Here is a 27,151-nt window from a genome sequence, read left to right as displayed (position 1 = left end):
ATCCCAAGCAGGTTCCACACCATCAGCACAGAGCCTGATATGGGGCTCGAACTCACAAACTGAGTACATGACCTGAGCCAAAATCAAGAATCAAGATACTTAATGGACTGAGCCACCCCAGAGCCCCTCCAACTTAGACTTTCTTATAGAGATCATCTTCCAAATAATTAACAGTTAAAATCAGTGTTTTAATATTTTTTAAACAATCAAGTTTTAAAAGACATCAAGTATTCTTTTTGCAGTGTTTTAATCCATGTAGATATGCATAATTTCAAGTATACTGCTTAGTAATTAATTAGATTGTAAGAAAAAACTCTAGCACAAAATTACCTCTCTAAGTGATCAGGGTCCTGAGTAATGGAGATACAAAGAAGTTCAAAAGGGTCACTGCTCATCAACCTCTCATAACTAAAGAGAGCAGAATTCAATCTGCTATTTGTGAAAATGAAAAGACTGCATAAAAAATATCTTTCAAATATTCCCTATCAAAATAGGGAATGCCTATGAACATGCCGTTGTTTATTCTGTATAAAATATCCCTTCTACCCCTCAAAAGCCTTTTTTTTTTTTTTGCTTTAAGATTTAAAGATGCTTCTTCTGAAAATTATCTCAATACAAGATCCAAGTTTTCTACTATTTACTGTCCTCACTAAAGTTCACCTGTATATACCAGAGAAACTTTCTAAACCTCACTGTTGATTAGCCCATTCCAAAGTAGAATTCTTCAGCAATACACAATTCATAAGACAGAGGCCAAAATAGTCATCACAAATATACTTTGAAATAGGTATTTTTGAAATATAAATATAAAAACTTTCCACACCATTATTTTTCCTAATGATTAATCTCTAGATTTAAAAAAAAAATAGAAGTTTTCAAACCAATGATGTGTGCAGCCCATCTCATGACACAGTCATTTAAGCTTCTCATCTGCAAAACACAATGCAGTAAGTTATCAAAAAGGAGAAAGAAAACACAGGAGGTCTCAACTGGTTTACAAAATAAAAACCATAAGCATTACAAAACATGTAGTGCCAAGTATTAAAGGCTGCACACTTTGCTGAATATCTCTTAACTCCTCTTGATTGTAAAAGTAACATAAGATCAATGTAGAAAATCTGGAAAATATGGATAAAGGAAAATGTATGCCTGTAACCTTACCATTCAAATGGAATTGTTAGTATTTGGGGTTTTTCCTTTCAGTATTTCTTCTATCATATACAAGTAAGTAAGTAAGAAATACACATGCCTGCATACTTTTTCTTTAACAAAACTGGATATTATGTTTGCATTTTAATCTTTTGTCTACTTAACATGTGGTAGGGTAGGTATCTCTGACTTGGTGCACGGACAGAAAAAAAGTCATCCTGACTTTTAAATTCTTTCTAAAACATGATTTTAACAACATATTATATGGATGTGTCATAATTTATTTAACCATTTCCCTACCTTGGGACATTCATGTTCTTTCCAACTGTTTGATATAACAAACAAGACTGTCATAAAGACATTTAAAACCTGTAATAGCTTTGATTATATTCTCAAGATGTATTTCAAGAAGTAGAATTACTATGTTAAAAGGTAATTTGAAATGGCCAAGAATCACCTCCTTAAAAGACAGCTTTGTTCTACAAGATTTTAAGCTATACAAAATTCACAAAACTTATAATTACATGGCATATGTTTATAAGTACATTTTTTAAATCATAAAAATTTTAATATCTAAAAAATCAGAAATTATAGTAACAGGAAATAGAATCAGTTATGTTTTAGCATACACTTTTGGAAAAAATTAACTTAAACATCACACTATATACTTAATCTGTTCTAAATGAGTCAGAAGACACAGAATGTTAGTAGCAGAAGATGAAAAATTATCTCAACTAGTTAAGAAAAAGACAACATCAGAGAGAATGGAAGGGTAAGCCCAGAATAGGAGCTTAGGACAAAGACCTTTCCTCCAATAAATGACAAATACTACAAGTCTTTCTCTCTCTCTCTCCCAGAAAGCAATTTAAAGCCCAATTCTTCTTATCCCCCTTCATTTTAACCCTTGACATCGACCCTATTTAAATTTTCTGAACAAGTAAGAATTTTGTTACACCACATCCACAGATAATTTCTAGCTCTCAAATCTCAAGAAGACTAATTTCTTAGAAGTCCAAACCTCATACTTTGAAATAAAATGCTAATGTTTGAGATTTGCAAAAGAAAGACAACTTTTCTCTTTTAATACTTACTCAGCATGAGAAAGTTTTACTTCTTCCCTTTGTCTTGCAGAATAATTTAGGTTCCCCCCTAAAACACAAATAAGCACAGAACCTTTTCTATAAAACTACTAAAATTAAAATTCAAACATTCACACACACACACACACACACACACACACACACACACACCCCACATTTACATTGGTATACCTTAAAGTAACACAAAAGGCTACAGAAGATGAGAAAGAAATAGTTCATCTCCTGGAACCTTCCCAAGGCGGGGCAGGGGCAGAATGTACTTTAAGAATCTTTATATGATACAAATACAAATAATCACTGTATAATGTGAGCTTTGTTTTTTTTAAGCTTGGACTTACGTATTTCATTACATCTTGTTAACTGGGACATTGTATTAATATTCAATAATAGCAAAAACTAAGAGAAACGAAAGGAAATGACCTAAAATAATTTAATTAGCAAGTACACACATTTTTCTAGGTACATAACAACCTTTCAGGGCAAGCAAGTTAGAAAAATTAATAAAGGTAACATCAAAACCTTACAAAAAACAAAGAAAATGGGGTGCCTGGGTGGCTCAGTCAGTTAAGCGTACAACTTCGGCTTAGGTCATGATCTCAAGGTTCGTGAGTTCCAGCCCTGCATTGGGCTCTGTGCTGACAGCTCCTGCCTGGAGCCTGCTTTGGATTCTGTCTCCCTCTCTCTGTCCCTCCCCCGCTCACTCTCTCTCACTCTCTCTCTCTCTCCAAAATAAATAAACATTAAAAAAATTTTTTAAAAGAAGTACAAATGCATATAGAAGATACAGCAAAAGAAAAATTGTGTAACACCTCATTCTCTATCAAACACTTTCAACCTTAAAATGCAAACTGTAGCTATAAATATATGTACTTTTTTAAAATGTGAGACAATAACACAATAATGGCTTTAAGTTACTTTAAAAATGCCATACTTTTTTTATGCTAACATAAAAAAGAACATCTAAAATGTTATATTACAAAACTTAAACTGGCCAGAAAGAAAATGACAAAAATTTTAATAAATCTGAAGTTCCAGAACACGTAATTATATGTTAAATAATGAATTGTGTTTCTATCACTACGAATGGAATGTCATTATTACATAACTAAAGCACTGGGCTCTAAAGAGGCATGTAGACAATCCAGGGACCCCACAATATGATCCACGGTGGTTTAAGAAGAAAATGTCTGAATTCTACTTACCTCGAGCACGATTCACCACATAGAGTAAGACCACAGATAAAAGTGACACTGAAAGTGGAAAAAAACAGGTCCTTAAAAAACATGTACTTCTTCCCAATGATTCCTATGTAATCATAATTACAAAGTAAAACTTAGAGAAATCTTTACTGACCGGCATTTAAAACTACAAACACTACTGGGGTACCTGGGTGGCTCAGTCAGTTAAGCGTCGGACTCTTAATTTCAGCTCAGGTCATGATCTCAAGGTCATAATATTGAGCACCATATTGGTGCTGAGATTCTTTCTCTCCCTCTCCCCTCCCCCCATACTCCCTACCCCACACATGCATTCATACTCTCTCTCAAAAAAATAATAAAAATAAAAACACTATTCACATTAGTTTTCAAAAATCACTAAAAATTATTTACACACCATTTTTTCCCATGGGCTACATGAGACTCTTTTCTCTCTTTTCTCTTTCCTCTCCCTTTTAAGTGGTAGTCTTCCTTACACTTCCAAAAAGTCCTGCCAGCACCCTACTTATCTTTTTACAGAGAACCAAACAGAAGTAATCCTTCTAGTCTGAAAACATCACATCCATTTTACAAATTCACCAAACATGAGAACGTGGTTATTTGAATCCCAGAAGCCCAGAGCCAGGGAAAACCTCAGAAAGTCAGGACTTGGCTTTTTACCTTAACAGGTGAGGCACACTTAGTTTACTTTAAGTTAATATGGCAACAAAAACATTTTTAAATGGCATGGTGTCAGGTTTGAGAATCAAATATATGCGGAATTGTGGACTGAAATTAAACCACATGTTGCAGCATCAAAAACAGACAAAAATACTTTCATTACCTAGTTGTGAATTCTGTATCATCTACTTTTTAAAAACAAATAATACATTTTTAAAATATGATGTGCTTACTCTAAGAGTATGAGATAATATAATACAGTCAGGCTTTGCATAACAATTATCTACAAATACCACATTTCAAGTATAATTTGTCTTAATCCCTGTAAATGGGGTCTGATAAAAATCATCACTAGGGTTTGCCAATTAAACACATGTTAAAGCATAATGGATGGATAAAGAAGATGTGGTTTATATATACAATGGAATACTACTTGGCAATGAGAAAGAATGAAATCATGCCATTTGCAGTAATGTGGATGGAACTGGAGGGTGTTATGCTAAGTGAAATAAGTCAATCAGAAAAAGACAGATACCATATGTTTTCACTCATATGTGGATCTTGAGAAATTTAACAGTAGACCATGGCGGGGGGTGGTAAGGGGAAAAAAAAGTTACAATCAGAGAGGGAGGGAGGCAAACCATAAGAGACTCGTAAATACTGAGAACAAACTGAGCGTTGATGGGGGTGGGGGAGAGGGGAAAGTGGGTGATGGGCATTGAGGGGGGCACCTGTTGGGATGAGCACTGGGTGTTGTATGGAAACCAATTTGACAATAAATTATATTAAAAAAAACAGAAATGTCATGATGAAAAAAATAAATAAAGCATAATAGACAATTTGGTATGTTATATAAGAACTTTTTTCAGGTAAATACAACTATATGTATGGTGAAGCCTACCACAGGAAAAATACTAGTTTATTTTTGTAGTTTTCAACAGTTTCCTAGTATTTCCTATTTTTAACGAATAAATCATTACAGGTAAAAATTAAATTATAAGACTAAGAATAAAAGCAATTAAAAGCTGCCTAATGAATAAACCATGAGCACTCACACCTAAATCATACCAAATTCTATACATTCACACCAGGAACATACCTGGCACCCTTTAAATGGTTCCACTTCAAAGAGGATAATGTTTCCTAAAAACTGTATTTAAAACAGAATATGAAGAAAATTCCACTACTACTTTTAAAAATAGGCATCTCCTGGGGCGCCTGGGTGGCGCAGTCGGTTAAGCGTCCGACTTCAGCCAGGTCACGATCTTGCAGTCTGTGAGTTCGAGCCCCACGTCAGGCTCTGGGCTGATGGCTCGGAGCCTGGGGCCTGTTTCTGATTCTGTGTCTCCCTCTCTCTCTGCCCTTCCCCCGTTCATCCTCTGTCTCTCTCTGTCCCAAAAATAAATAAACGTTGAAAAAAAAAATTAAAAAAAAAAAAAATAGGCATCTCCTTAAAAAATGCTTGGGAATCCTCATAGAACTAGAAAACCACTGGCTGGAAAACTTCGATGTACAGACTAAGAAGTAGGCAAATCTGAGAGGTACATTTTAGGGATTTGGTTGAAAAGAGGGAAAATGAGAACAAGAACAACAAAAACCTAAAAGTATAAATAAAACATTCTGCTACACTTTATAAGAAACTAAATGTTGCCACATCACACTTACAAGAAACACAGGCAATGAAGAAAACTTCTAAAAACAAATATCCCCGAGTATCCAATATCATGCCAGCAATAATGGAAATGATCGCCAACCCAAGATTCTGAATGGACTGCATGCTACAATTCAAGAAATATAAAAACACATTTCAATTTAGAAAGTCTTCACACACAGAATAACAATTCACTTTAAACATTAGTATCTATAAACGACATACTATTAGTGTCAAAAGATGTTTTCAACCAGGAACGACCTGATTAGAATTGTTTTTTATCCCATGACTGTTTCTGCTACTAGATGTTATGCTCAAAGGTAAGGGAGCCTGTCTTATTAAGTGAAGTATGAACTCAATACTTTCCTGCTGAATGAAAGAAAGAGCTAAGTGAATACCAACACGGGTGCAGTTTCCCCCTTCTGCTTTTTGGGCCAGAGACCAGGCCTCAATTTCTCACTCAGAAGGCCTCAGATAAACAGGCAGCCAATGTCAATGTCAGAAATCACTTCTAATGGGTTAGCTTAACTCCAGCTTTCTTGTGGAGGCTTGGAGCATTTCTGTTGCCACAATATCACCCATAGATTAAACCAACTTCTCCAGTGATTTCCAGGTTCAGAGCTGTCCCAGAAGCCTGAAGGTGACTGGATTCAGGAGACGTAGAGTTTTACACGATAATTAAATTGATACAGCAGAGAGAGAGACATTATGGCGCAAACACTTACAAGCCATATGCGGTTCCTAGCTGATGTTCAGGAACTACAAACGCCACCATTGGCCACAATGCACAGGCAAGTAACGAATAGGAGATTCCCAGGAGACACTGTAGAAAACAATACCAAAAAGGAAAAAAGCTTAACATTAACCAAAAGGTGATTTTCCTTTGATGCAGATTAGCTAGAGTGACTTAAGAGCAAATATATCAACATTCATACAAAATTTATTGCAATTATGCTAAAATTCACATTTGATACACACACACACACACACACACACAGTCTTAACCATTTTATATTACATACCTATATAACTGACTGGGCCCAGAGTACAATTAAGGAGTAAATAAGAAAATAAAGGTAAATTGCAAAAAATTATTACCAATGTTTCAGGCAAGCTAATTTTCCAGTACTGATTAATTACAAATTAAGCAATCAAGGCAACATCACACCAACAATTCATTATCTTACCTCTGGGTAACCAACACCTAACTGAACAGCATGGCAGAGAACTATCTATCACCTAATGCAGACTTTTCTTTAGTTAAAAAGAAACCTTATGATTTAAGTTTAAATAAGATCATCTAAACCTATCATACTGGCAAAGATTAAAACATGGCCAGCACCCAACATGGCTAGGATAGTAAAAAACACACACATTTGTGTATTATTGGTAAAGCTATAAATGGGTAAAAACTTTTTAGATAAGTTTCATGATGTCTATCAAGATGTCACATGCACAAATCCTCTGTTACAGCATTTCAACTTCCAAGAATCTGTCCTATGGAAATCTCACTAAGAGTGCAAACATATACACTCATTAAGCCTGTGGTCTTTAAAATGACATTCTGGGGTGCGTGGGTGGCTCAGTTGGTTAAGTGTCCAACTTCAGCTCAGGTCATGATCTCACAGTTCATGGGTTCAAGCTCCGCGTCGGGCTCTGTGCTGACAGCTCAGAGCCTGGAGCCTGCTTCGGATTCTGTGTCTCCCTCTCTCTCTGCCCCTCCCCTGATCATGCTCTGTCTCTGTCTCTCAATAATAAATAAAAGTTAAAAAAAAAAAAGTTTTAAAATGACATTCTAAAGAACAATAACAAAAATCTGATGAATTCGTTGTCACTTTTTAACCTTCTAGGAGTTAAAGACAAAAGAATGCAAAATCATGAATCCTGGGCTGATAGGTTTTTTGTATGTTTCTTTGTTTTTTTGCCACCTATGATGAAAGTACAGAAAAATAAATGAAACTAATACCCATTTTGGCTTTTATAAGACTACTTTATTTCAAATTCGATTTCAGCATTGAGATTACTGTTAAATAAGCCAAATAAATTAAAAATACCTTATGCATTAATAATTAATATTTACTTTAAAAATAGTTATTTTGTAGAAATTAAAATCAAGGCATGTTTTTTCTCACTGTCACAAGCTCTGCTATCAGAAGAGCTGAGTGTGGCTCTGGACCTGCACTCTACAGAGTCTTCCCTAAAGCCCTGATCCCCACAAACATCAACAATGATATTACCATAGCAATCCAAGGATTCCACAGCGTGAAGGCCAGCAAGATGTGGGCAGCAAGAGTGGTAACCACTGCACACAAAACCCAGATGATGTTCTTCCCTGTTTTATCCACCAGGAGCCCAAATATTGGGGACATCGGAGCTGATATGACATACACAATACTGTCCAGAGAATATAAAAGATATTTAATGAAATATATCACATCCAGAAAGTCCCTAAAATCACTAGACAAAGCAAATCCTAGCTCATTTTATTTAGCATTCTTCTAAAATGGTCATCAACAAACAGAAATTTAAAGATATAAAGGGTGGTCCAAGATTTCTTTGGTTTTCCATTAATGCAAAGACGGCCTCTCAGGATCAAGTACCAATATAATCTTGGTTTCACACTATGGATGTTAAGTCGCATGTCTTTTTTATCTATTAGGACATTTGGTTATAATTATAGACCCACACTAAACACACAATAAGCACTTACAGAATTAATGAAATACCTGTTAACAGCACTTGCTGCCTGGGGAGAAAATCCAAATTTCTCTGTAAAGAAAACTCTAAAATAAAAGAGAGAGAGACAGAAATAAGCACTTTAGAGTGAACTATTGTTTAGAATTAAACTAAATAAAAACTCAAGTTTAGTCAACTTTTCCTTCTTTTTTTTTTAATTTTTTTTTAATTTTTTTTTAATTTTTTTTTAACGTTTATTTATTTTTGAGACAGAGAGAGACAGAGCATGAACAGGGGAGGGGCAGAGAGAGAGGGAGACACAGAATCGGAAACAGGCTCCAGGCTCTGAGCTGTCAGCACAGAGCCCGATGCGGGGCTTGAACTCACGGACCGTGAGATCATGACCTGAGCCAAAGTCGGACACTTAATCGACTGAGCCACCCAGGTGCCCCAACTTTTCCTTCCTGATACTACTTTCCCAACTTATTTAACATTCATCTTCAAGCAACTGGAGCTAAAGCTTTAGTATTTATATAAATACTTCACTAACTAAATAAAATATATTGATGTCAATTTTTTTCATTTTATTTTATTTACTTCTTTTTTTTAAGTGTATTTATTTATTTTGAGAGAGAGAACCAGTGGAGGAGGGGCAGAGAAAGAGGGGGAGACAGAGGATCCGAAGCAGGTTCTGTGCTCACAGTAGAGAACTCCCGAACTGAGAGATCATGATCTGAGCCGAAGTCAGATACTTAACTGACTGAGCTACACAGGCGCTCCATTTTGTTTTCATTATTTTTATTTGAAAAAATGTTTTTAATGTTTATTTTATTTTTGAGAGAGAGAGAGACAGAACATGAGCTGGGGAGGGGCAGGAGAGAGGGAGACACATAATCCGAAGCAGGCTCCAGGCTCTGAGCTGTCAGCACAGAGCCCAATGCAGGGCTCAAACCCACAGACTGGGAGATCATGACCTGAGCAGGAATCGGATGCTTAACCCGACTGAGCCACCCAGGCACCCCCAATTTTTTTCATTTTAAAAATACAGCAAACAGTACACATAAGTTTTCAGAAAATCAACTGTATTACTACATGATATTAAGAGTGCTTCTTTCCCTTAAAGTAGGACCAGATAGGTTCTTTGCAAAATAATGTATGTGACTTTGTGTCAAAGTCACAGACAGTCTCAATTTAAAGGTTCTGATTACAAAGACACTCAGTACATACACACTCATACACTGCTCTGTTTAAGCAGCTGCCAATGGAAAGGGAGAGGCAGGTGACAGAGCAAAAAAGAATGATTTTGAACCCTGGTATAATTATAATCCTAGCAAATGGAAATGTGCCCAGGCACAATGAGCCAAAGTACTGTTTCCATTTTCAAGAAAAAGCTTCCAAACAAAGGAATAAAGAGGAAATAAAAAAGAATATTAGTCCAATATAAAGCATTAAAATAAAGCTGTATTATGAATCAAAAACTATTATTAGGTATTTCATCAAAAAAAATAATTAAAACTATTAAGCCGAATACTAAATCTTAAAGCAAAGAAAATCAGTTGTATGCCAGGATGTAAAACAATTCCTGTGTAAATATAAACTGTAACTGGAAAAGCAAGATTCATAGCTAAAAAAATTACATTTATGTGATTAAATTCTCATTACAATTTAGCCAACAAAAATGGAATCCTAGGGAATACTCACTTCCCAAGTCCAATGAAAGGGAAGACTGCCACGTAATAGCAGACACAGATGATAAATATCAGCCACAGGGGTAAGGAGAAGTCCTTCACATCAGTTAACTTAATAACTTCACCTTAAAAAGAAAGGGAAGAAACTATCAGCGTAATTTTGCATATCTAGGTCAAGATTATTTTTCTTTTATCATGTGATAAACCTTTACCATTCAGTTTACAAAATACTTTTCTCAGTAAATTACTGGAACATAGTTTCTGGGAAAACTTAAAAAGACATTAGAAAAAGCAAAATCTAAGATTAGTGTCTACTTTCCTGCTCCCCTTCAAGAACACTCATCATTTTGCATTTAAATACAAGAACGTAAATGCTGTCAATGCTTAAGGGGAAAAAAAATGTACCCCAAAATTTAGACAAGTAGAAATAGGTTGGGAAATAAAAGATTAAAAAAAAAAAAACATGTATTAAGCCTCACTGGGATATAACACTACATTAGGAACTTATCTCATTGTAAATTATCCTCAAAGGTCTGCAATTCCCAAAGCCCCACTTTTCCTGCGTTTAGTCCTACCTGTTTTTCCTTGTTCTTTATGAAGGATTCGTTCTGCTCTCTGATCCAAGTAAGCGAGAACCAAGGCACAGATTAGTGAAAGAACACATGTTATACCTCCTATAATAGAAAAAATTTTTTAAAAGAAAGACGTTTTTAAAGGAGAATCAGACTGAAGGTTCCCAAGAGGCAGCACCTTACCTAACAGCAGAAAACTTAGCAACTAAAAGGGATAGCATCTAGACACATACAAGAAAATCCTACAAGTACTAAATCAGGACAAAAGAAAAGGAATAGCATGTGGTAAAAACTCAACAAACAACAGTCACTCTTACTAATATTATTTCCCAATAGAAGGTTAGAGACTAGAAGGAAAAGCCTAGAACATACTAGTCTAGGGTTATAAAGCAGAATACAGACTTAACGAAGTGGATGACCAACTAGCAAATCAGTACTAATTCCTTAACTCAGTCTAAGCACTGATTATTGACAGATGCCAGAGGGAAAAAATTATAAAAGCAAAGTCTGATTCTGTGATCATCTCATCTTCCTCTAGATTCCTTCCCAAGTCTGTAACCCTTGACCCTACCTACCCTCTGGCAGGCCAAAGGGCCCACCCTCCCCACAGCACAGTTCACCCAGGCTCTCTTTCCTTTGCATACTCAGCATCACTAGCTAATGCTAATCTTATATTATTTAAGCAAATCAGGATAAAGAGTGAATAAAGTTTATACTTCTCAAGATTTTTAAAAAGAAGATCAGTAAAATAAATGAATCTTTAATTTCATAATGTAGTCTAGCTGAAAATTGCTAAAATGAGAGTCAGTAGACATGGGTTCTACTTCTGCCACTAACAAGCTGAATGATCTTCAACACAGAACTTAATCTCTCAGAGCTTCAACTTCTATTTGTAAAATCAGAGGTTTTGACTTGATGGCACTGATCTTTTCTGGCTTAAAATTTTTTTTAATTCTCATATTCTCCATTGTGGAGAGGACTAGAAGGAATCCCAAAGAGCATCTGAGAGTAAAAAAGAAGTTTTATTCTTTTTATTTTTATTTATTTATTTTTTAAATATATGAAATTTATTGTCAAATTGGTTTCCATACAACGCCCAATGCTCATACCAAAAAAATGCCCTCTTCAACACCCATCACCCACCCTCCCCTCCCTCCCACCCCCCATCAAAAAAAGAAGTTTTAAATAAAGCATGGGATTTGGGAATGCAGGGAGGAAAAGAGGAATCCCTAGGTATAAGCTGCATGTCCAAGATTTCCTCTCCAATGCCCTCTTTCTACCAAGCTATTATCAAGGAATTATAAGGAATAAAAGATGGCACAGAATGTTCACCTCACCATCCCACAAGTCTCTGTAGGGCTCTGAAAAGTGGACCTCTTAACCATCACTGGGCTCAGTTACAAAAATCTGCTGCTCAGAGAAAAAGCACAGGTGGTAACTCCAGAAGGCCTCATATGTTTCCCAGTGACCCACCAAGCAACCAGCATAACCCAAGCCTTAGCTAACGGAACTTAGGGCCAGAAGGGACCTACACAGCTTTGGTCAAACACTTGTAATTTTACAGAAAAGAAAGCTGAGACACAAAATTTAACTTCCTTGTCCAAGATGACAGAACTAGTTAGAGGCAGGACTAGAACCCAGACTCCTGACTCCCAACTTAGTGGACTTCCCACCATATGATATTACCTCTGACTTCTATAAAATCTTAGCTCTATGGGTATACAATTGAATTCAATCAAAAGGAAATAATTATCTCTCTACTACAGACTAGTAACACCTTACAAGTATAAAGTCTTTGTTTTCAGAGTTTTCAGACACACTCTCTTATTTGCTCAGCATGACAACACTAAAGTAGACAAGGTGGGACAAGATCCTCCATTTTAAGTAAATGGAAAGGGTGAAGGATTCACTATTTCTAATTAGGTCCAAGAACCAGGGAACTGTTCAGGTAAAACTATAACCAAAGTGGTCTATCCCTGACTCCAGTGTTCTTCCCTCTCTGCCACAGTACTTCCTATGACATGCTTTCAGAAGAGACAAAACGTGGGACATCAGGATCCACTCACCAATCAGAAGTGTGACCCCAAGGGTTGTGTGACCAGCAGAACCCAACGAAGCTTCAACCTTAGAATACAGCCATCCCATGAGGTTCATGTTTACTGTACTTCCCTGAAAGAAAAGGAAAAAATACGTAATTTTCACTTGTATATACTCTGCCTTGTTCCAAAACGATGTGAGGTGGCTAGGAGAAACAGATAAAACAGGATTCAGATTAAATAAGAGATAGATTTTTTTTTTTAAACACTACTAGGAAAAAACTAACAAACTAAGATAAAGCCACAGATAACATTACTGCACACAAAAAAATGCCAGTTTATAGAAAATGCTAGTATGGAAAACAACACAATGCTAGAATTTCCTAGCAGCCAAAGCAAAAATGTAACACAATGAGTGACAAAATTCATACGGTACCTATGAATAAAATAAACTTTAGCTCAGAAAAAGCACAGCTTTTACTGATATTGACATCTAAAAAAAAAATCATCCTGTCCATAAGAAGACAGTAAAGGTTACAGAAATATAAAAATATAGAAAATATCATCTTCATTCACTTCTTCATTCAGCAATCACTGGGCCCTGATTGAACCAGTCACTACTCTAGATATTGCAAATATAATAAAGAATAAAACAGAAAAATCTCCAGCTCTCATAAAGCTTAGACTTCAGTGGGGTAGAAGAGGAAAATATGAAGTATATTAAATTGTGAAAAGTACTTCTAAAAAATAAGGAAAAAATACAGCAGGGAAGGAGAACAGAAATCTCACTGAGTAAAACTTGAGTTTTTTTTTTTTCCTTTGAGTAAAAACTTGAAGGAAGCTAGTTATCAGGTGAACTAGGAGGGACAGCACATTCAGGCAGAAGGAATAGCCAGTAAGTGCACATGGCAACAGTAGGAAGGGCAGAGACTGGAACAGTGTAAGTGGACAAGAAAGAAAATGAGATGAGATCCCTGGAGAGGAAATGGTGGGGAGACAGGCTATAGGTTATAATATGGACTTTTGGCTTTTATTCTGTGTGAGATGGGAAGCCACTGCGGTTTTGAGTAGAGAAGTGGCAGGATTCCACACGTTTTAACAGACTTGCCCTGGCTGTTGTATTCAAAAGAGACTACAAGGGGTGATGAAAGCAGAAGTAAGGACAGGCATTAGACGGCTAGTGCAATAATCCAGAATGGAGATGAAGGGTCTTGGGACTAGGATGTCTAGCAGTGGGTATCATAAGAAGTGGTCAGAAAATAGATGAATTTTGATGGTAAAGCTATTCGGGTTTGCTATTGGAAAATGTGTGTTGAAGGGCAAGGAGTAATTTAATATAATATCTAAGGTTTTGACTGAGCAACTGGAAGAAAAGAGTTGCTCATAACTGAGGATGAGAAAACTACAGCATAAGCTGGTTTGGGGGATAACTGGTAGAAAAGCAACAGCTGGGTTTGGCCATGTCAGGTCTGACATGCCTACTAGATATCTAAATGGAAATGTCAAGTGGGAAGTTGCATATAGGGGTGTGGAATTCAGGGGAAAGACCTGGACAAGTGATATAAATTCAGGAGCAAAGACATGCTATTTAAAAGTTCAAAACTAGGCCAACCATAAGAGACTCTTAAATACAGAGAATAAACTGAGGGTTGATGGAGGGGTGGGAGAGAGGGGAAAATGGGTGATGGGTACTGAGGAGGGCACTTGTTGGGATGAGCACTGAGTATTGTATGTAAGTGATGAATTACAGGAATCTACCCCCAAAACCAAGAGCACACTGTACACACTGTATGTTAGCCAATTTGACAGATTATATTAAAAATAATAATAAATAAATAAAATGGTAAATAAATGCTATTGTTTGTATTTAAAAAAAAAAAAGTCCAAAACTAGATAAGATCACCAAGGAGGGGTCAAAAGAAAAGAAAAGATGTCCAATAACCAAGCCCTGGGGCACTCCCACATTTACAAGTTGAGAAGACTGAGATGGAACCAGCAAAACATGCAGGAGTAGATACTAAGGCAAGAGGGAAACTATGCAGTGTCCTGGAACCCAAGAGAAGAAATCAAGGTAAGGGGAATGTTAACTGTTTTAAATGCTGTTAATAGGTCAGACACTGAAGACAGAGAAATGAATATGTCCTCAACAATATTCTCACAGCAAATACAATAGCCAATTTCATATGGCTATTCATTTCTTTTTAATTTTTTTTAAAGTTTATTTATCTTGAGGAGGGGGGGGGCAAGGCACAAGCGGGGGAGGGGCAGAGAGGGAGAGAGAAAACCCCAAGTAGGGTCCGTTCTTTCAGCACAGAGCCCCACATAGGGCTCAAACTCACGAACTGAGAGACCCAAGATCAAGATAGGATGCTCACCCAGGTGCCCTACACATGGCTACTTCTTACAGAATGCTAGCTTATGGATTACTCAAATGAGCAACAACGTATAAATGGGGCATGGGTATAAAACTGGAAACTTTCCTAGAATTATAGTAGAAAATAAAAGCTTCTCAAAAATAGGGATGTCACCTTAATAATCCTTTAATTCTAAAATGCTTAACACGACATGGCTTAGCAAGTACTCAATAAATATTTGTTGAAATAATGAGTTTAAAAGTAACACATTACAAATGAACATCAAAAGGGTGCTGGACTCCCAACCCCCAGTAAGAGATAAATAATAAAAATGAAAAGTCCACGGCCTAAAGGTGTAATGGTAACAGATCAAGTGTCCAAAACCAGACAAACTCAGCTCAGGCTACAGAAAAGGAGAAGTAAAGCCAGAACCTCTCTGACCATTCTGAATGCACAAGGACAAGAGAAGTGCAAAAACACCAAAACTCCATCTACTCCAACAGCTCTGTAATGGAATCCTTTGGTCTCATGCATCTCACAAGGACCCTAAGCGCAGAAATCAGGTCAAAGCTGAGCCATTCTGGCTGAAGAAGAGGTGGCTGCTTGAGGTCTGGCTTGCTCCACCTCTTCCTCAGGTCCTACCATTACTCCAATAACCCCCACCCTGCATCCTAGAAGCCCCTGAGATTCCTATCTAGAAACTGGGGCTCCTCAGAATGCAGCTGGGAAAAGACTGCAGCTGAGTGGACTGCACAGAAAAGAACCTGAAGATCACTAGTAATCACACTGGTATCACAAAGATTGCATCTCACATCCTTGACAAGTTATTAGACAACAAGACCCACAAACTGCCACAGACATGTCTTGACTTGCACAAGATACATAATGAAGTACTCAGAATATCTTTGTGGATATTGTCTAAATATGGGAAACCACACTAAGTAAAATTACAAATTAAAGTAATATTTAGGTGTTTCTAATCAATTTGATAAAATGACTTTTTAAAAATTTTTTAATGTTTTATTTATTTTTGAGAGTGGGAGCAGGGGAGGGACAGAGAGAGAGGGGAATAGAAGATCCGAAGCAGGCTCTGCGCTGAGAGCAGCAAGCCCGGTGCGAGGCTGGAACTCACAAATCGTGAGATCATGACCTGAGCCAATGTCAGACGGTCAATCAACTGAGCCACCCAGATGCCCCTAAAATGACTTTTTTTTAATGTAATAATAGTCTGTACTATCAAAGCTGTAATAAAAAGGATCCTTCCATATCCCATAAATGGGGACGTAAATATCGCTGGAAGGATAATATGAGAGTATGTCCTAACAAACCCTAACAAATCCTCTAGACTCAATTTCATTCCTAGCAACCTAGTCTCAGGAAACAATCAGAGATGCAGGCAAGTTTTACGCAATGTCACACAACAACAGCACTGTTGATAGTGGTGAAAAATTAGAACTGCATGCACAGAATCACAAAAATGTTCTATAGATTACACATACGTGTCATATACTTCATATAATGAAGCAGTACATTAAAAACTTTTTGTATACTCGATTTCTTCTTTCCTAAGAATATATTACAAGAATTTTCATGCCATTTTTGGAACCTTGGTCTTTTGAACCTTGATTTTCAATGGCAAGGATTTTTTTTAAAAACCTCCATTCATAGGAGTTTATGAGGGAAAAAAACCTAACAGGGTTTGGGACTGCCAAACACCTTACAGGTTGCACTAATAAAAGTATAACGTTTCCCATCAAACCAAACCTGAAACACCACGAACATTTCCAGGTTTCAAATGCTGGGAAAAGTATGACCACCTGCAGTAAGCCCAGGCAGGCAGGAGCACCATGGTCAGGGAGCTGAAACCCATGTCATGTGGCTTAGACAACCACAGGAAATGAGCACGTCTGACCAAGAACTTAAGAGCTGTCCTTACAAGAAAGGTCTGGTGCACAGTAGAGGAAATAAACATTAACTGGAGGCCAAAAGTGGGAGCAATCAGAAAAAACTTGTGGAGGCAGATTTCATCTCTACATGAGATTGAACTTTATAAAGTTAACTGAAGTAAATGAGCTGCCCTATCATACAGCGAGCTTCCAATCACTGGAAAAGTGCAAGGAGAGTCTGGATGACCATATGTGAAGACTTTCATAGCAGGGATGCCAAAGGTGGGCAAAGAAATTAGATAACAAAACCTGTAAGATCCCTCCCAATGCTCAGATTCTTTGAACTAATGAAAACAAAATTAGTCTTTTTACACTGTTTTCTAAGTGAAATAAGGTTAGAAATGCCTTAATTAAAGGAAGGTAAATGCTATACTGAAGTCTAGAGAAATACAGAAAAAATCAATACCTAATTTATCAAGCAAAAACATACTTCATCCTGTTATTTTTAAGAGATAATTACAGGGGCACCTGGGTGGCTCAGCTGATTAAGCATCGACTTCAGCTCAGGTCATGATCTCGCAGTTTGTGAGTTTGAGCCCCCCGGTGGGCTCTGTGCTGACAGCTCAGAGCCTGGAGCCTACTTCGGATTCTGCGTCTCTGTCTCTCTCTGCCCCTCCGCTACTTGCACTCTATCTCTCTCTCAAAAATAAATAAACATTGGGGAGCCTGGGTGGCTCAGTCGGTTGAGCATCCAACTTCGGCTCAGGTCATGATCTCGAGGTCCGTGAGTTCGAGCCCCCGTCGGGCTCTGTGCTGACAGCTCGGAGCCTGGAGCCTGCTTCGGATTCTGTGTCTCCCTCTCTCTATGCCCCTCCCTCACTCATGCTATGTCTCTCTCTCTCTCTGTCAAAAATAAATAAACATTAAAAATAAATAAATAAACATTAAAAAAGTTTTTAAGTGTTTTTTTTTTTTAATGTTTATTTTTGAGAGAGACAGACAGAGCGTGAGTGGGGGGTGGGCCGACAGAGAGGGAGACACAGAATCCAAAGCAGGCTCCAAGCTCTGAGCTGTCAGTACAGAGCCCAACGTGGGGCTCAAACTCATGAACTGTGAGATCATGACATGGGCTGAAGTCGGATGCTTAATCAATTGAGCCACCAAAGTGCCCCTAAAAAAAAAAAAAAAACTAATTTTTATGAGATAACTACAAGATTAAATCCCTTGCATCACATTTGGCTTCATTAGTTTGTCATACTTACAATTCTAGCCATGCTAAGTTGGAGTCCAAACACCAAGTTTAATTCTTTGCCTTTAAACCAACTCACAGCATATGTATTTTGGGCAACTGCTAAGGACTCCCCACCAATCCTAAAAATGAGGAAAGGAAGAAAAGTCACAGCTTTTACGGAAATACCACAATGAACAATCCAAGTTTAAATTTTTGACAACCCTGCTAATAAAAGATGGGATCTACGTTCCCACTCCTGAATCTAGGTGAGCTTGAGACGGCTTCATGCAACGTAATATGGTGGAAATGGTGCTGTGTTCTCAAAGGTGACATCTGCCTTTTCACTCATTCACACTTGGAGGCCCTGAACCACCTGGTGTGAAGTCCAACTACCCTCAGTACGCCATGCTATAAGAAAGCCAAGCCACACAGAGAGGCCACACTTAGGCACTCCATCCAGCAGTGCTAGTCTTCAGGTCATCCCAATGCCAGAACTAGACATATAAGTCAACAAGATTTCAGATGGTTCCAGCCCCCAACTTTACATGAATGTTTCGAGCTGAGGCTCCAGACATCAGGTGCATAGACAAGCCATCTATGCTGTATCCTGCCCAAATTCCTGATCCACAACGTTCACAAGCACATTGTAATTGCTGTATGACACTGGTAAATTTGGGGGAATGTGGTGTGCTGCAATAACAACCATGACCTGTAATAAAATATCCACCTATGCTATACAAAATGTCTATGTGGGAAGAGTGGTTCATACTTTGTGGAAACACAAAAATTCATTTTTCAGGCCAATCGCTTCCATATTCGACATTTTCCTATTTCCTGGGTTTTAACTTTCCCTTCTGTAAGTTCTACATATTGACCACGCCCCCTCTAGGCTTTCAGTTAGGAGATTCTCCTCCATATCCTAATACTGAACCCTCCTCGCTCTGTCCTAATCCAAAATTTTCCCTCTCTCTTCTACTCATCCAAATCCCATACTGATGCCAAAACATACTTCATGTCTGAGGCCATTTCTGACCACATTTCCATCTCTGAATCCCTTTCTTTTTTTATATACATTTTGTTTCCTTCTCTCTCACTTAGAGCACTTTGTCTACATATGGAATTGCCACATTAGTCTACATGTCTCCAGTACTTCTAAAAGCTTAAATAAGTTATGTCATTTGCATCCTCAGGGCAGGAAGCCCAAGGCTCGACTCAGAATGGAGTTACTGAACAGACACTGAAATTCATGAAGAATAATCTATTGGTATTTTGCCCATTCATGCCTCTTTAACAGGTTTCAAAAGGACCTGCACATTACCCACTAAGAAACAGCAAAATCACCAACCTACAAATTGATGGTCTATACTTTTCTAAATGAGGTTTAAATCAGTCTTCAATACAACAAAAAACAAAACACTCAGGAAAAATATCATTTCTAGAGAACTATTTAATATTCAAACCCCAGAGTTAACAATGACCACTCAAAATTGTTGCTTAGTTTAAAGGAAAAGTAAAATAAACAGTCTTGTGTATATGTAGTTAGATTTCGAGGATTTGAGGTAATTCTCCAGAAGAGACAATAACAGATTTTTGTAAATCTTCAATAAATTGATAGGTGAACACTAAAACTATATTAGAATGAATGAAATTATATATAACTTACCCAAACACAAACCTTCCAAATTCCATCAGCCAAAAAGCATTAAATATTCCACCCAGAGCAAAAACTACCTGTAACGTAGAATATAACGTAGAATCAATGAAAAAGTGAATTTCAAGTATCCAAGAGAAATAAGTAACTTACAATGAATAACAACTTCTATAATGGTTTTAACATCCCTTCTCAGTAAATACATGAAATTTAGATATTAATGTTCCTCTAGCTCAAGGCTTAAAATGGACCATGTATTATGCCACATGAGCATTTCTGGACCCTGCTTAATTAAGCCAAGCATTCAATAAACACATCTTTGCTGGCAGAATTAGACAAGAAGTCACTGTTAAATAAATAATCAATGAATGTTTTGGATTTTCTTACCTGTCCAATGCAAACAAAGCAGCTAAAAATAATGGTGCCCCATCTGTTAGAGACAGAGAGAAAGAGAATGAATTAAGAGTATGTCACCAAGTCCTTCAGTAACAATTCACTTCAGTTTTCTTTACCCCCATACACTTCCTCCAAGGAAAGAAAAACAAAGTGCTGGTCTGCCTCTTAAGTCAGCAGCTTTCCCAGCTAAATACTAATCTACAGAAATCTTGACTTCTAAGGAGATTCCAGAAGTTTTAGCAATGGCATATGTTAGTTTAAACCATTTTCATCTCTTAAACAAACAAAACTTGTTACATAATCTTTAAGAAGTTCCCAGGGCTCCCACTTAAAAATGGACATTCTTTACAAAATTACTATTAATAGTTTAGAATTTATTCCAAGATTAAGTAATTTTAAGTGGTTACAATTTCTGATAACTAAAACTATTTTTATTTTGTTTCCTGTTTGTGTTTTGTTTTGTTTTGTTCTTTTAGTATAGTTTGACCCAGTGTTATATGACTTCCAGGTATACAACACAGTGATTTCACAAGTTTATACATATGCTATGTTCACCACAAATATAGCTACCATCTGTCACCATACATCGCTATTACAATACCATTGCCTATATACCCTATGGTGTGCCTTTTATTCCTGTAACTTATTCCTTCCATATTTAGAAGCCTTTATCTCCCACTCCCTTTAAGCCATTGTGGCCAACCCTCCATCCCCCTCCCCTCTGGCAACTATCAGTTTGTTTTCTGTTTAGGTAAGATTTTGCTTTTTGTTTGTTTATTTATTTGTCAGTCTTTTTTTCTAGATTCCACGAGTGAAATCATATGGTATTTGTCCTTCTCTGTCTGATTTATTCCACTTAGTATAACTATTTTTAAAAGGACAAATATCAGCTAAGTTAATACAATTACAAATCGGCCTACTTACACATTCTACACTTTGAATATCTGATTAATGTTTCCCCAGAGTAATAAAACACCAGTATTATAACAGTCCCTAAAGATCCTATGAGGAAATCATACTTCTGAAACTCAAGTCCCTCTCAATCTACTGAATGTTCTCTAGCACTGGAAAACTTGCTATGGTCCCAATGCAATTCATGGTCCCTCATCAACCTTGACCAAGCAAAGTCTTCATCATAGTAAGTAGAATCTGTCCCCCTGAAGTTTCATGCTAATTCCATCCCTTTACCAAGCAAAATAAATTTAATTTCTCCTTTATACTTAATCTTTCAAAATTTTTAAGTCCCCAAGTCTAAACACTTTTAGTCTCTTCAATCCTTTCCCATCAGATACGATTGGAAGATCCTTCATCATTTTCCACTCTGCCTCCTGAAAATATTCCCAGACTACATCCCCCTTAAAGTCTCCACTAACAATACATACATAATCCTAAGGATGAAAAGTGACGAAGCTTATTATGTTATTCCTTCCTCAACCACAGAAGTGGCCACAAAAATTTCAATGCCCAAAGGCAGAAAGAGAAAATATCACTGGGACTGGGAGAGGCAAATACTACGTATGAGCCAAATGCCATACATGTATCTCTTTCAATCCTCATAACCACCCTGTAAAGCAGGAATTATTACCCATACTTTACCAATGAAGAACCTAAAGCTCAGGAAGCCAGGACAGCTCACAACAAGAAGTTGAGCAAGTGGCAGCAATGGGATTCAGACCTTGGTTTGCCTGGTCCCAAGTGAGGACATAATTTACACTTTTAGATAACTGAGTTACCATATTCCAGTAGCAGCATTACTAGTCCCAACCTTAACTGAAATACCAACAAAATTTCAAAAGTCAATTCAAGGGACATAAAAAAAAAATCATAAAATCATAGTCGATACAGAATTTTATTCATTTCTTCCTAGAAATATTTTAACTAGTTCTGTGTTTTCCTAATAATATTTTACCCACAGGTGAGATGTTTTTCAAGCTTACCGTATTCCAAATACTCGGTCTATCAAAAAGCCACCAAAAAAACACAAAACTACATTGGGCCAAGAATACCAGGCATACAGCAGCATGAATCTCGTGGTATTCACCTGCATATCCTATATGAAAAGAAAATAAAACTATTTTTTTCCAAACAGTTAAGTTTAGCAACAAATCAAAACATTATTTTCGTGTAGGGCAGGCGTTTCTCAATCATTCGTAGTCACTAACTGCTTTGAGAAGCTCATGTCTGCTACGGCCCCTGCCTCAGAAAAAATGGTCACACGTGGGCTCCCTGGGAAGTTCCTGGGTCCACATGCCTTTTCAGAGGCTTCATGGTGTCCAGGGTTAATTAGATCCCCCATTACTGGGACCACCTCCATCTGCATTTGCCTGTATCTTCTACACCCTTATTCCCATGATACTATCTGCATTGGTGCCCCCCACCAACACATGGAAAAAAATTATCTTAACCTATCCATACCCCTTCCAACTAACTCCTACCTTCTTTCCCTTTCATTCTAGAATGTGAGGGGCAAATCTATTTCTTCCTGTCCAAAGGCAGAAATCTAAATACACAAGAAAATAGGGGCTCCTGGGTGGCTCAGTCGGTTAAATGCCCGATTCTTGGTTTCAGCTCAGGTCATTATCTCAGTTTGTGAATTCAAGCCCCATATCAGGCTCTGTGATGACAGCGTGGAGCCTGCTAGGGATTCTCTCTCTCCCCTTCTCTCTGCCCCTCCCCTGCTCTCCCTCTCTCAAAATAAATAAGTAAATTTAAAAAAATTAAATACACAAGAAAAGGGAAATAACAAATGTGTTTTTACAAAACCAGACTAAAAATACTGACATGCAGAATCCTCTGCAATCAGCATCCACATTTAAAAAAATGAAAGAACCAGGCATCTGGGTGGCTTGGTTGGTTAAGTGTCCGACTCTTCGTTTCAGCTGGAGTCATGATCCCGTGGTTTGTGAGTTCCAGACCCACATCAGCCTCTGTGCTGACAGGGTGGAGCGTACTTGGGATTCTCTCTCTCCTTCTCTCTCTGCCCCTCCCCTGCTCTCTTTCTCTCTCAAAATAAATTTTTTAAAAAATATACGAAAGAACAGGGGCACCTGGGTGGCTCAGTTGGCTAAGCATCCAACTTCAGCTCAGATCATGATCTCACAGCTCATGAGTTCCAGCCCCATGTCAGGCTCTGTGCTGACAGCTCAGAGCCTGGAGCCTGCTTCAGATTCTGTATCTCCCTCTCTCTCTCTCTGCCTCCCCCCACTCTGTCTCTCTCTCTCTCAAAAATAAATGTTAAAGAAAAAATTTTTTAAATGAAAGAACAATAACAAAGACATATTTAAGAAAGTAAAAAGTTATTGCTACCAAATCATTTGCCATTCAGATGATTATGCAACTGGAAAGTGAAATGCAAACAAAAATCTGCTAATACTTTTTGGCATTTCTATGGAAATAGCACTTATTTATTTAAAGTATAAAACAATATCAAGTGACAAGTGCTATAAATGAAGTCTTTGTGGCCACTCATTCCAACTCAGAACACTCCTTGCTACATATGGATTTGACTACAGATGTTAACATGGACTCAATGGACAATGTTTCAGACTAGGCAATCTGAGACCTGACCATGCCTCAACAACTATACTCATTCCAAAGCCAAGGAAAGAAACGAGGTGAAAAGTCAACTTACCCGTTTGACTTGGGTCTGAAGAGCAGCAGGATTATCATAGCAAAAATAGCTGCCTAGAATAAAAAACAACAAATGTTTCATAGGTGATAATACTGCCCATACAGAAGTTTCAAGCTGCAAATACTACTCAAATGGTGATTTTCAATGTTTATATGAGGGGCTTAAGGATTAACACGGTGGACCACTTCCTTTCCACTAATATTTTTTAGGTTGTAGCCAAACAATGCAGAGAAAACATGCCAAAACATTTACAAATTACTTATGTGCATATATAGCAAATATTGGGAACTTAGATTAAGAAGTTAATCAACAACTAATTGTTCTTCCATTTTACTATTATCATGCTCCATGTCTATTTTTTTTAGCATTTTCATGAAGCAGCTATATTTTCCATATTTAAAGCTACCAAAACACACACACCGTATCTAACAAACATCCTCAGCAGTTTCCTAATAACGCTACCTGAGTTCACCACTTACCATGAGAGCACAGAAATGGAGTTTAACTACTCTGTTTGTTTGAAGTAAGAATCTAACTCTGCAAACAGAATGTCCAAGATCAAATAATTTAGTGAATACAGCACCAGGATTGAAGAAGAAACAGAGTTCTAAAAGATTAAATTAAAACATGACGATAATGTCTGTATGCATATGAAAGAAGCGTAGAGAGGTTTGATATACATGCACTCAGATTTAAAGTAATAACCTAGGGGCATCTGGGTGGCTCGGTTAAGCATCTGACTCTTGATTTCAGCTCAGGTCATGATCTCATGGTTCTTGAGTTTAAGCACCGCACCCAGCTCTGTGCTGGTGGTGTGGAGCCTGCTTGGGATTCTCTCTCTCCCATCTTTCTCTCCCTACTTCTACCCCACTTTCTCTTTCAAAATAAATAAACTTAAAAAATAAAAATAAAGTAATATAACTAACAGATTTTTAATGGGATACAAGATAATACTGAGTTCACTTCTTCACTTTCTAGAAGTACACATTAGAAGCTACCAGTTCAAAAGAAAGCAAATTATCAGTATACAGATATAAATCTGGCTTCTGAAACCAGGCAGTTAACCATAATTTACCAAAAATAAACTGTCTGCTTGAGTGGGGCAATTCTAAGTGTTTTGCTTGTTCTTCTTTTTGGTTTCTAAACCCAGCAAGTTGTGATTCCTGCTTTAACTGCGATAAAGGATACCAGTGTCATGCTTTAAAGCTTTGATGGGCATCATCTTTCCACAAAGTGTGGGGAGAGGGGTGAACAGAGTTACAAGGAAACTAAGGCCAAACCATCCTTCATGCCTGTTTACTATTCCAGCAGCAGCATTAAGCTATCCACCATAATAATATTCTAAACCTGTCAATGACACCAGTTTTAGCCAATCCCTCCGCAAAACACATTATTACTTCCGTACCAAGCTGACATTAGAATGCTACGGAATACATCAGTTGCTGGAATACAAGATGTTTTAAAATTATCTTAAGAAACTGCTTGCAGAGTCTTCAGATTTCGTAACTGAAACCAAATACCGCCAAGACTACCACATACAAATCTACTCCAGTAGATTCACTAGTGGCAGAGCGGAAGAGTAACCACACATCTACTCACTGAAGCTATCACCCAGACACACTCCTACATGTTACCCAAAGACGGTGAGAAACAAACAATAGACTGCTAACGTATTATTTATTTAAAAGGCGGGTGGTGGGTGCTTACGGGTGGGTAAATCTTTTTGAATCCCTTCTTAACAAAAAGTATAACGACAGAAGCTTGGACGACATAGGGATTCCTTCACATCTATGGCCCCAGGAGGCGAGCTGCTAGCCTCTGGGACTTCTTGCAAAGCAAAAGAGTGGGTCAAAACTCGCCCAGCTCAGTCCCCTGACTCCCACCAGCCAGATGCCGAAGAGCTGGCAACATCCACAGGCCTGAATTCGGTTGCGAACGGGGGGAGGGAGGGGCGCGAAAGAAAGCCAGAAGCTGCGCTGAGGCCGTGTGGCGGCTGTCCGCTCAGGGCGGATCTCCGGGCTCCGAGTGAAAATCGGAAATTTGTTGATTATCAGCCCCACCCTACCCAGCCAGAGGCTCACCGAAGCCTAGGAAGCACATCAGCAACAGCACCAAAAGCCGGTGCGCCAGGCGACTGGGGTCGCAAAGGGCCGGCAGCGCCCGGGGGACAGCGGGGACGGCCGAAGCACCTCTGCCAGCCTCACTGGGGCTGCCTTCCAGCAGCGCCCGCGCTTCCTCATCGTCCTCTCCCATGGAACCGGGGAAATATCGACGCTACAGTGGTAACTCCGAGATAAAGCTCCGCGGCCAAAAGCCCAGTGAAGAATGTGCTCACTACGATAGCTCACATGACACCGCGGCAGGTCACGTGGAGCTACGCTCACGTGAGCCGCCCTGATCACATGGTGGGCAGAACTGGCCTGGTAGGAAACGAAGAGGTGGGGTTTTCGCCGCTCCTTTTCCCGGGGGGAGCTGTGTGAGGTGCTTGGCTCCGGCCTTCTACCACAGGCAGCGCTATCTTTATGTTTCCTGCCCTACTGTTGTTGCAGACTCTGCGCAGCTCCACCGGGAGATAGTGCGGGATTTGCATCCAGTTCGATGCCAGGCTCCTCCTGCGTGATCGGATGTGGGCTGGAGACACGAAAAGAGGAGCCGCCCTTCTCGCAGCATTGCTTTCCGCAGCCACTTTGGCTGCTCTTAATACTCACATACTTGATTGAGCGCCTAATGATGTGCCGTGACATGCCAGGTACTGGGAATACAAAATGTAATGAGACAAGCTCTTGGACCTCAAGGTGTTTACGGTTTAGTTGGAGATAGTGCCAAATACTGGTACTTTAAAAAACTAGAGGAATGGATGAATGTGATGAGAACAGTGGCTGAAATAAGCCCTGAATTTTGTTGAAATGCCCAGGAAGGGCATTTGGGAAAGGAGAGCAGGTGCACAGTTTAACTAGTTTTGGAGAAAGTGGCCATAGGGAAAATGCTGAAGCTACTTGAAGGTAGTGTCTAAACTAGTATTGGTAAAAATGAGCCAGTAGTGCTGCCGGTTCCAGGGAATGGGTTACTGGGAGGTAAGGGATGGGCAGGAGGGATAATAACGTTGCAAACGTGAAACAGAACTGTGTGTGTGTGTGTGCGTGCGTGTGTGTGTGTGTGTGTGTGTGTGTGTGTGTGTGTGTGAGAGAGAGAGAGAGAGAGAGAGTGTGTTACTTTGGGATTAAGGGAGAAGGAACTCAAGAGAAGGGACACT

General features: G+C 38.3%; 1 protein-coding gene across 2 annotated transcripts; it reads right to left on the bottom strand.

The window, feature by feature from the left end:
* MFSD1 (major facilitator superfamily domain containing 1) lies at positions 1–26,245 on the bottom strand. Of its 2 annotated transcripts, XM_047876235.1 has the most exons (16): positions 25,980–26,245; positions 23,899–23,951; positions 22,205–22,317; positions 20,259–20,301; positions 19,884–19,951; positions 18,252–18,360; positions 12,780–12,882; positions 10,717–10,815; positions 10,155–10,266; positions 8,504–8,560; positions 8,015–8,171; positions 6,503–6,600; positions 5,792–5,904; positions 3,452–3,499; positions 2,241–2,298; positions 1–930 (listed from the first exon to the last, which is right to left on the bottom strand). In XM_047876235.1, the coding sequence occupies exons 1-16, from the start codon at positions 26,149–26,151 to the stop codon at positions 927–929; spliced, it is 1,407 nt and encodes a 468-aa protein (XP_047732191.1). In that variant the 5' UTR covers positions 26,152–26,245; the 3' UTR covers positions 1–926. The 2 variants fall into 2 exon arrangements, with proteins under 2 accessions (XP_047732191.1, XP_047732192.1); XM_047876236.1 differs by lacking the exon at positions 1–930 and having other exon boundaries at positions 2,237–2,298.
* Positions 26,246–27,151: the final 906 nt, after the last annotated feature.

The sequence above is a fragment of the Prionailurus viverrinus genome, chromosome C2, assembly GCF_022837055.1.
Source record: "Prionailurus viverrinus isolate Anna chromosome C2, UM_Priviv_1.0, whole genome shotgun sequence".
Taxonomy (NCBI): Eukaryota; Metazoa; Chordata; class Mammalia; order Carnivora; family Felidae; genus Prionailurus; species Prionailurus viverrinus.
The sequence above is the reverse complement of the archived record's forward strand: the minus strand, read 5'-3'. Positions and strand labels throughout refer to the sequence as shown.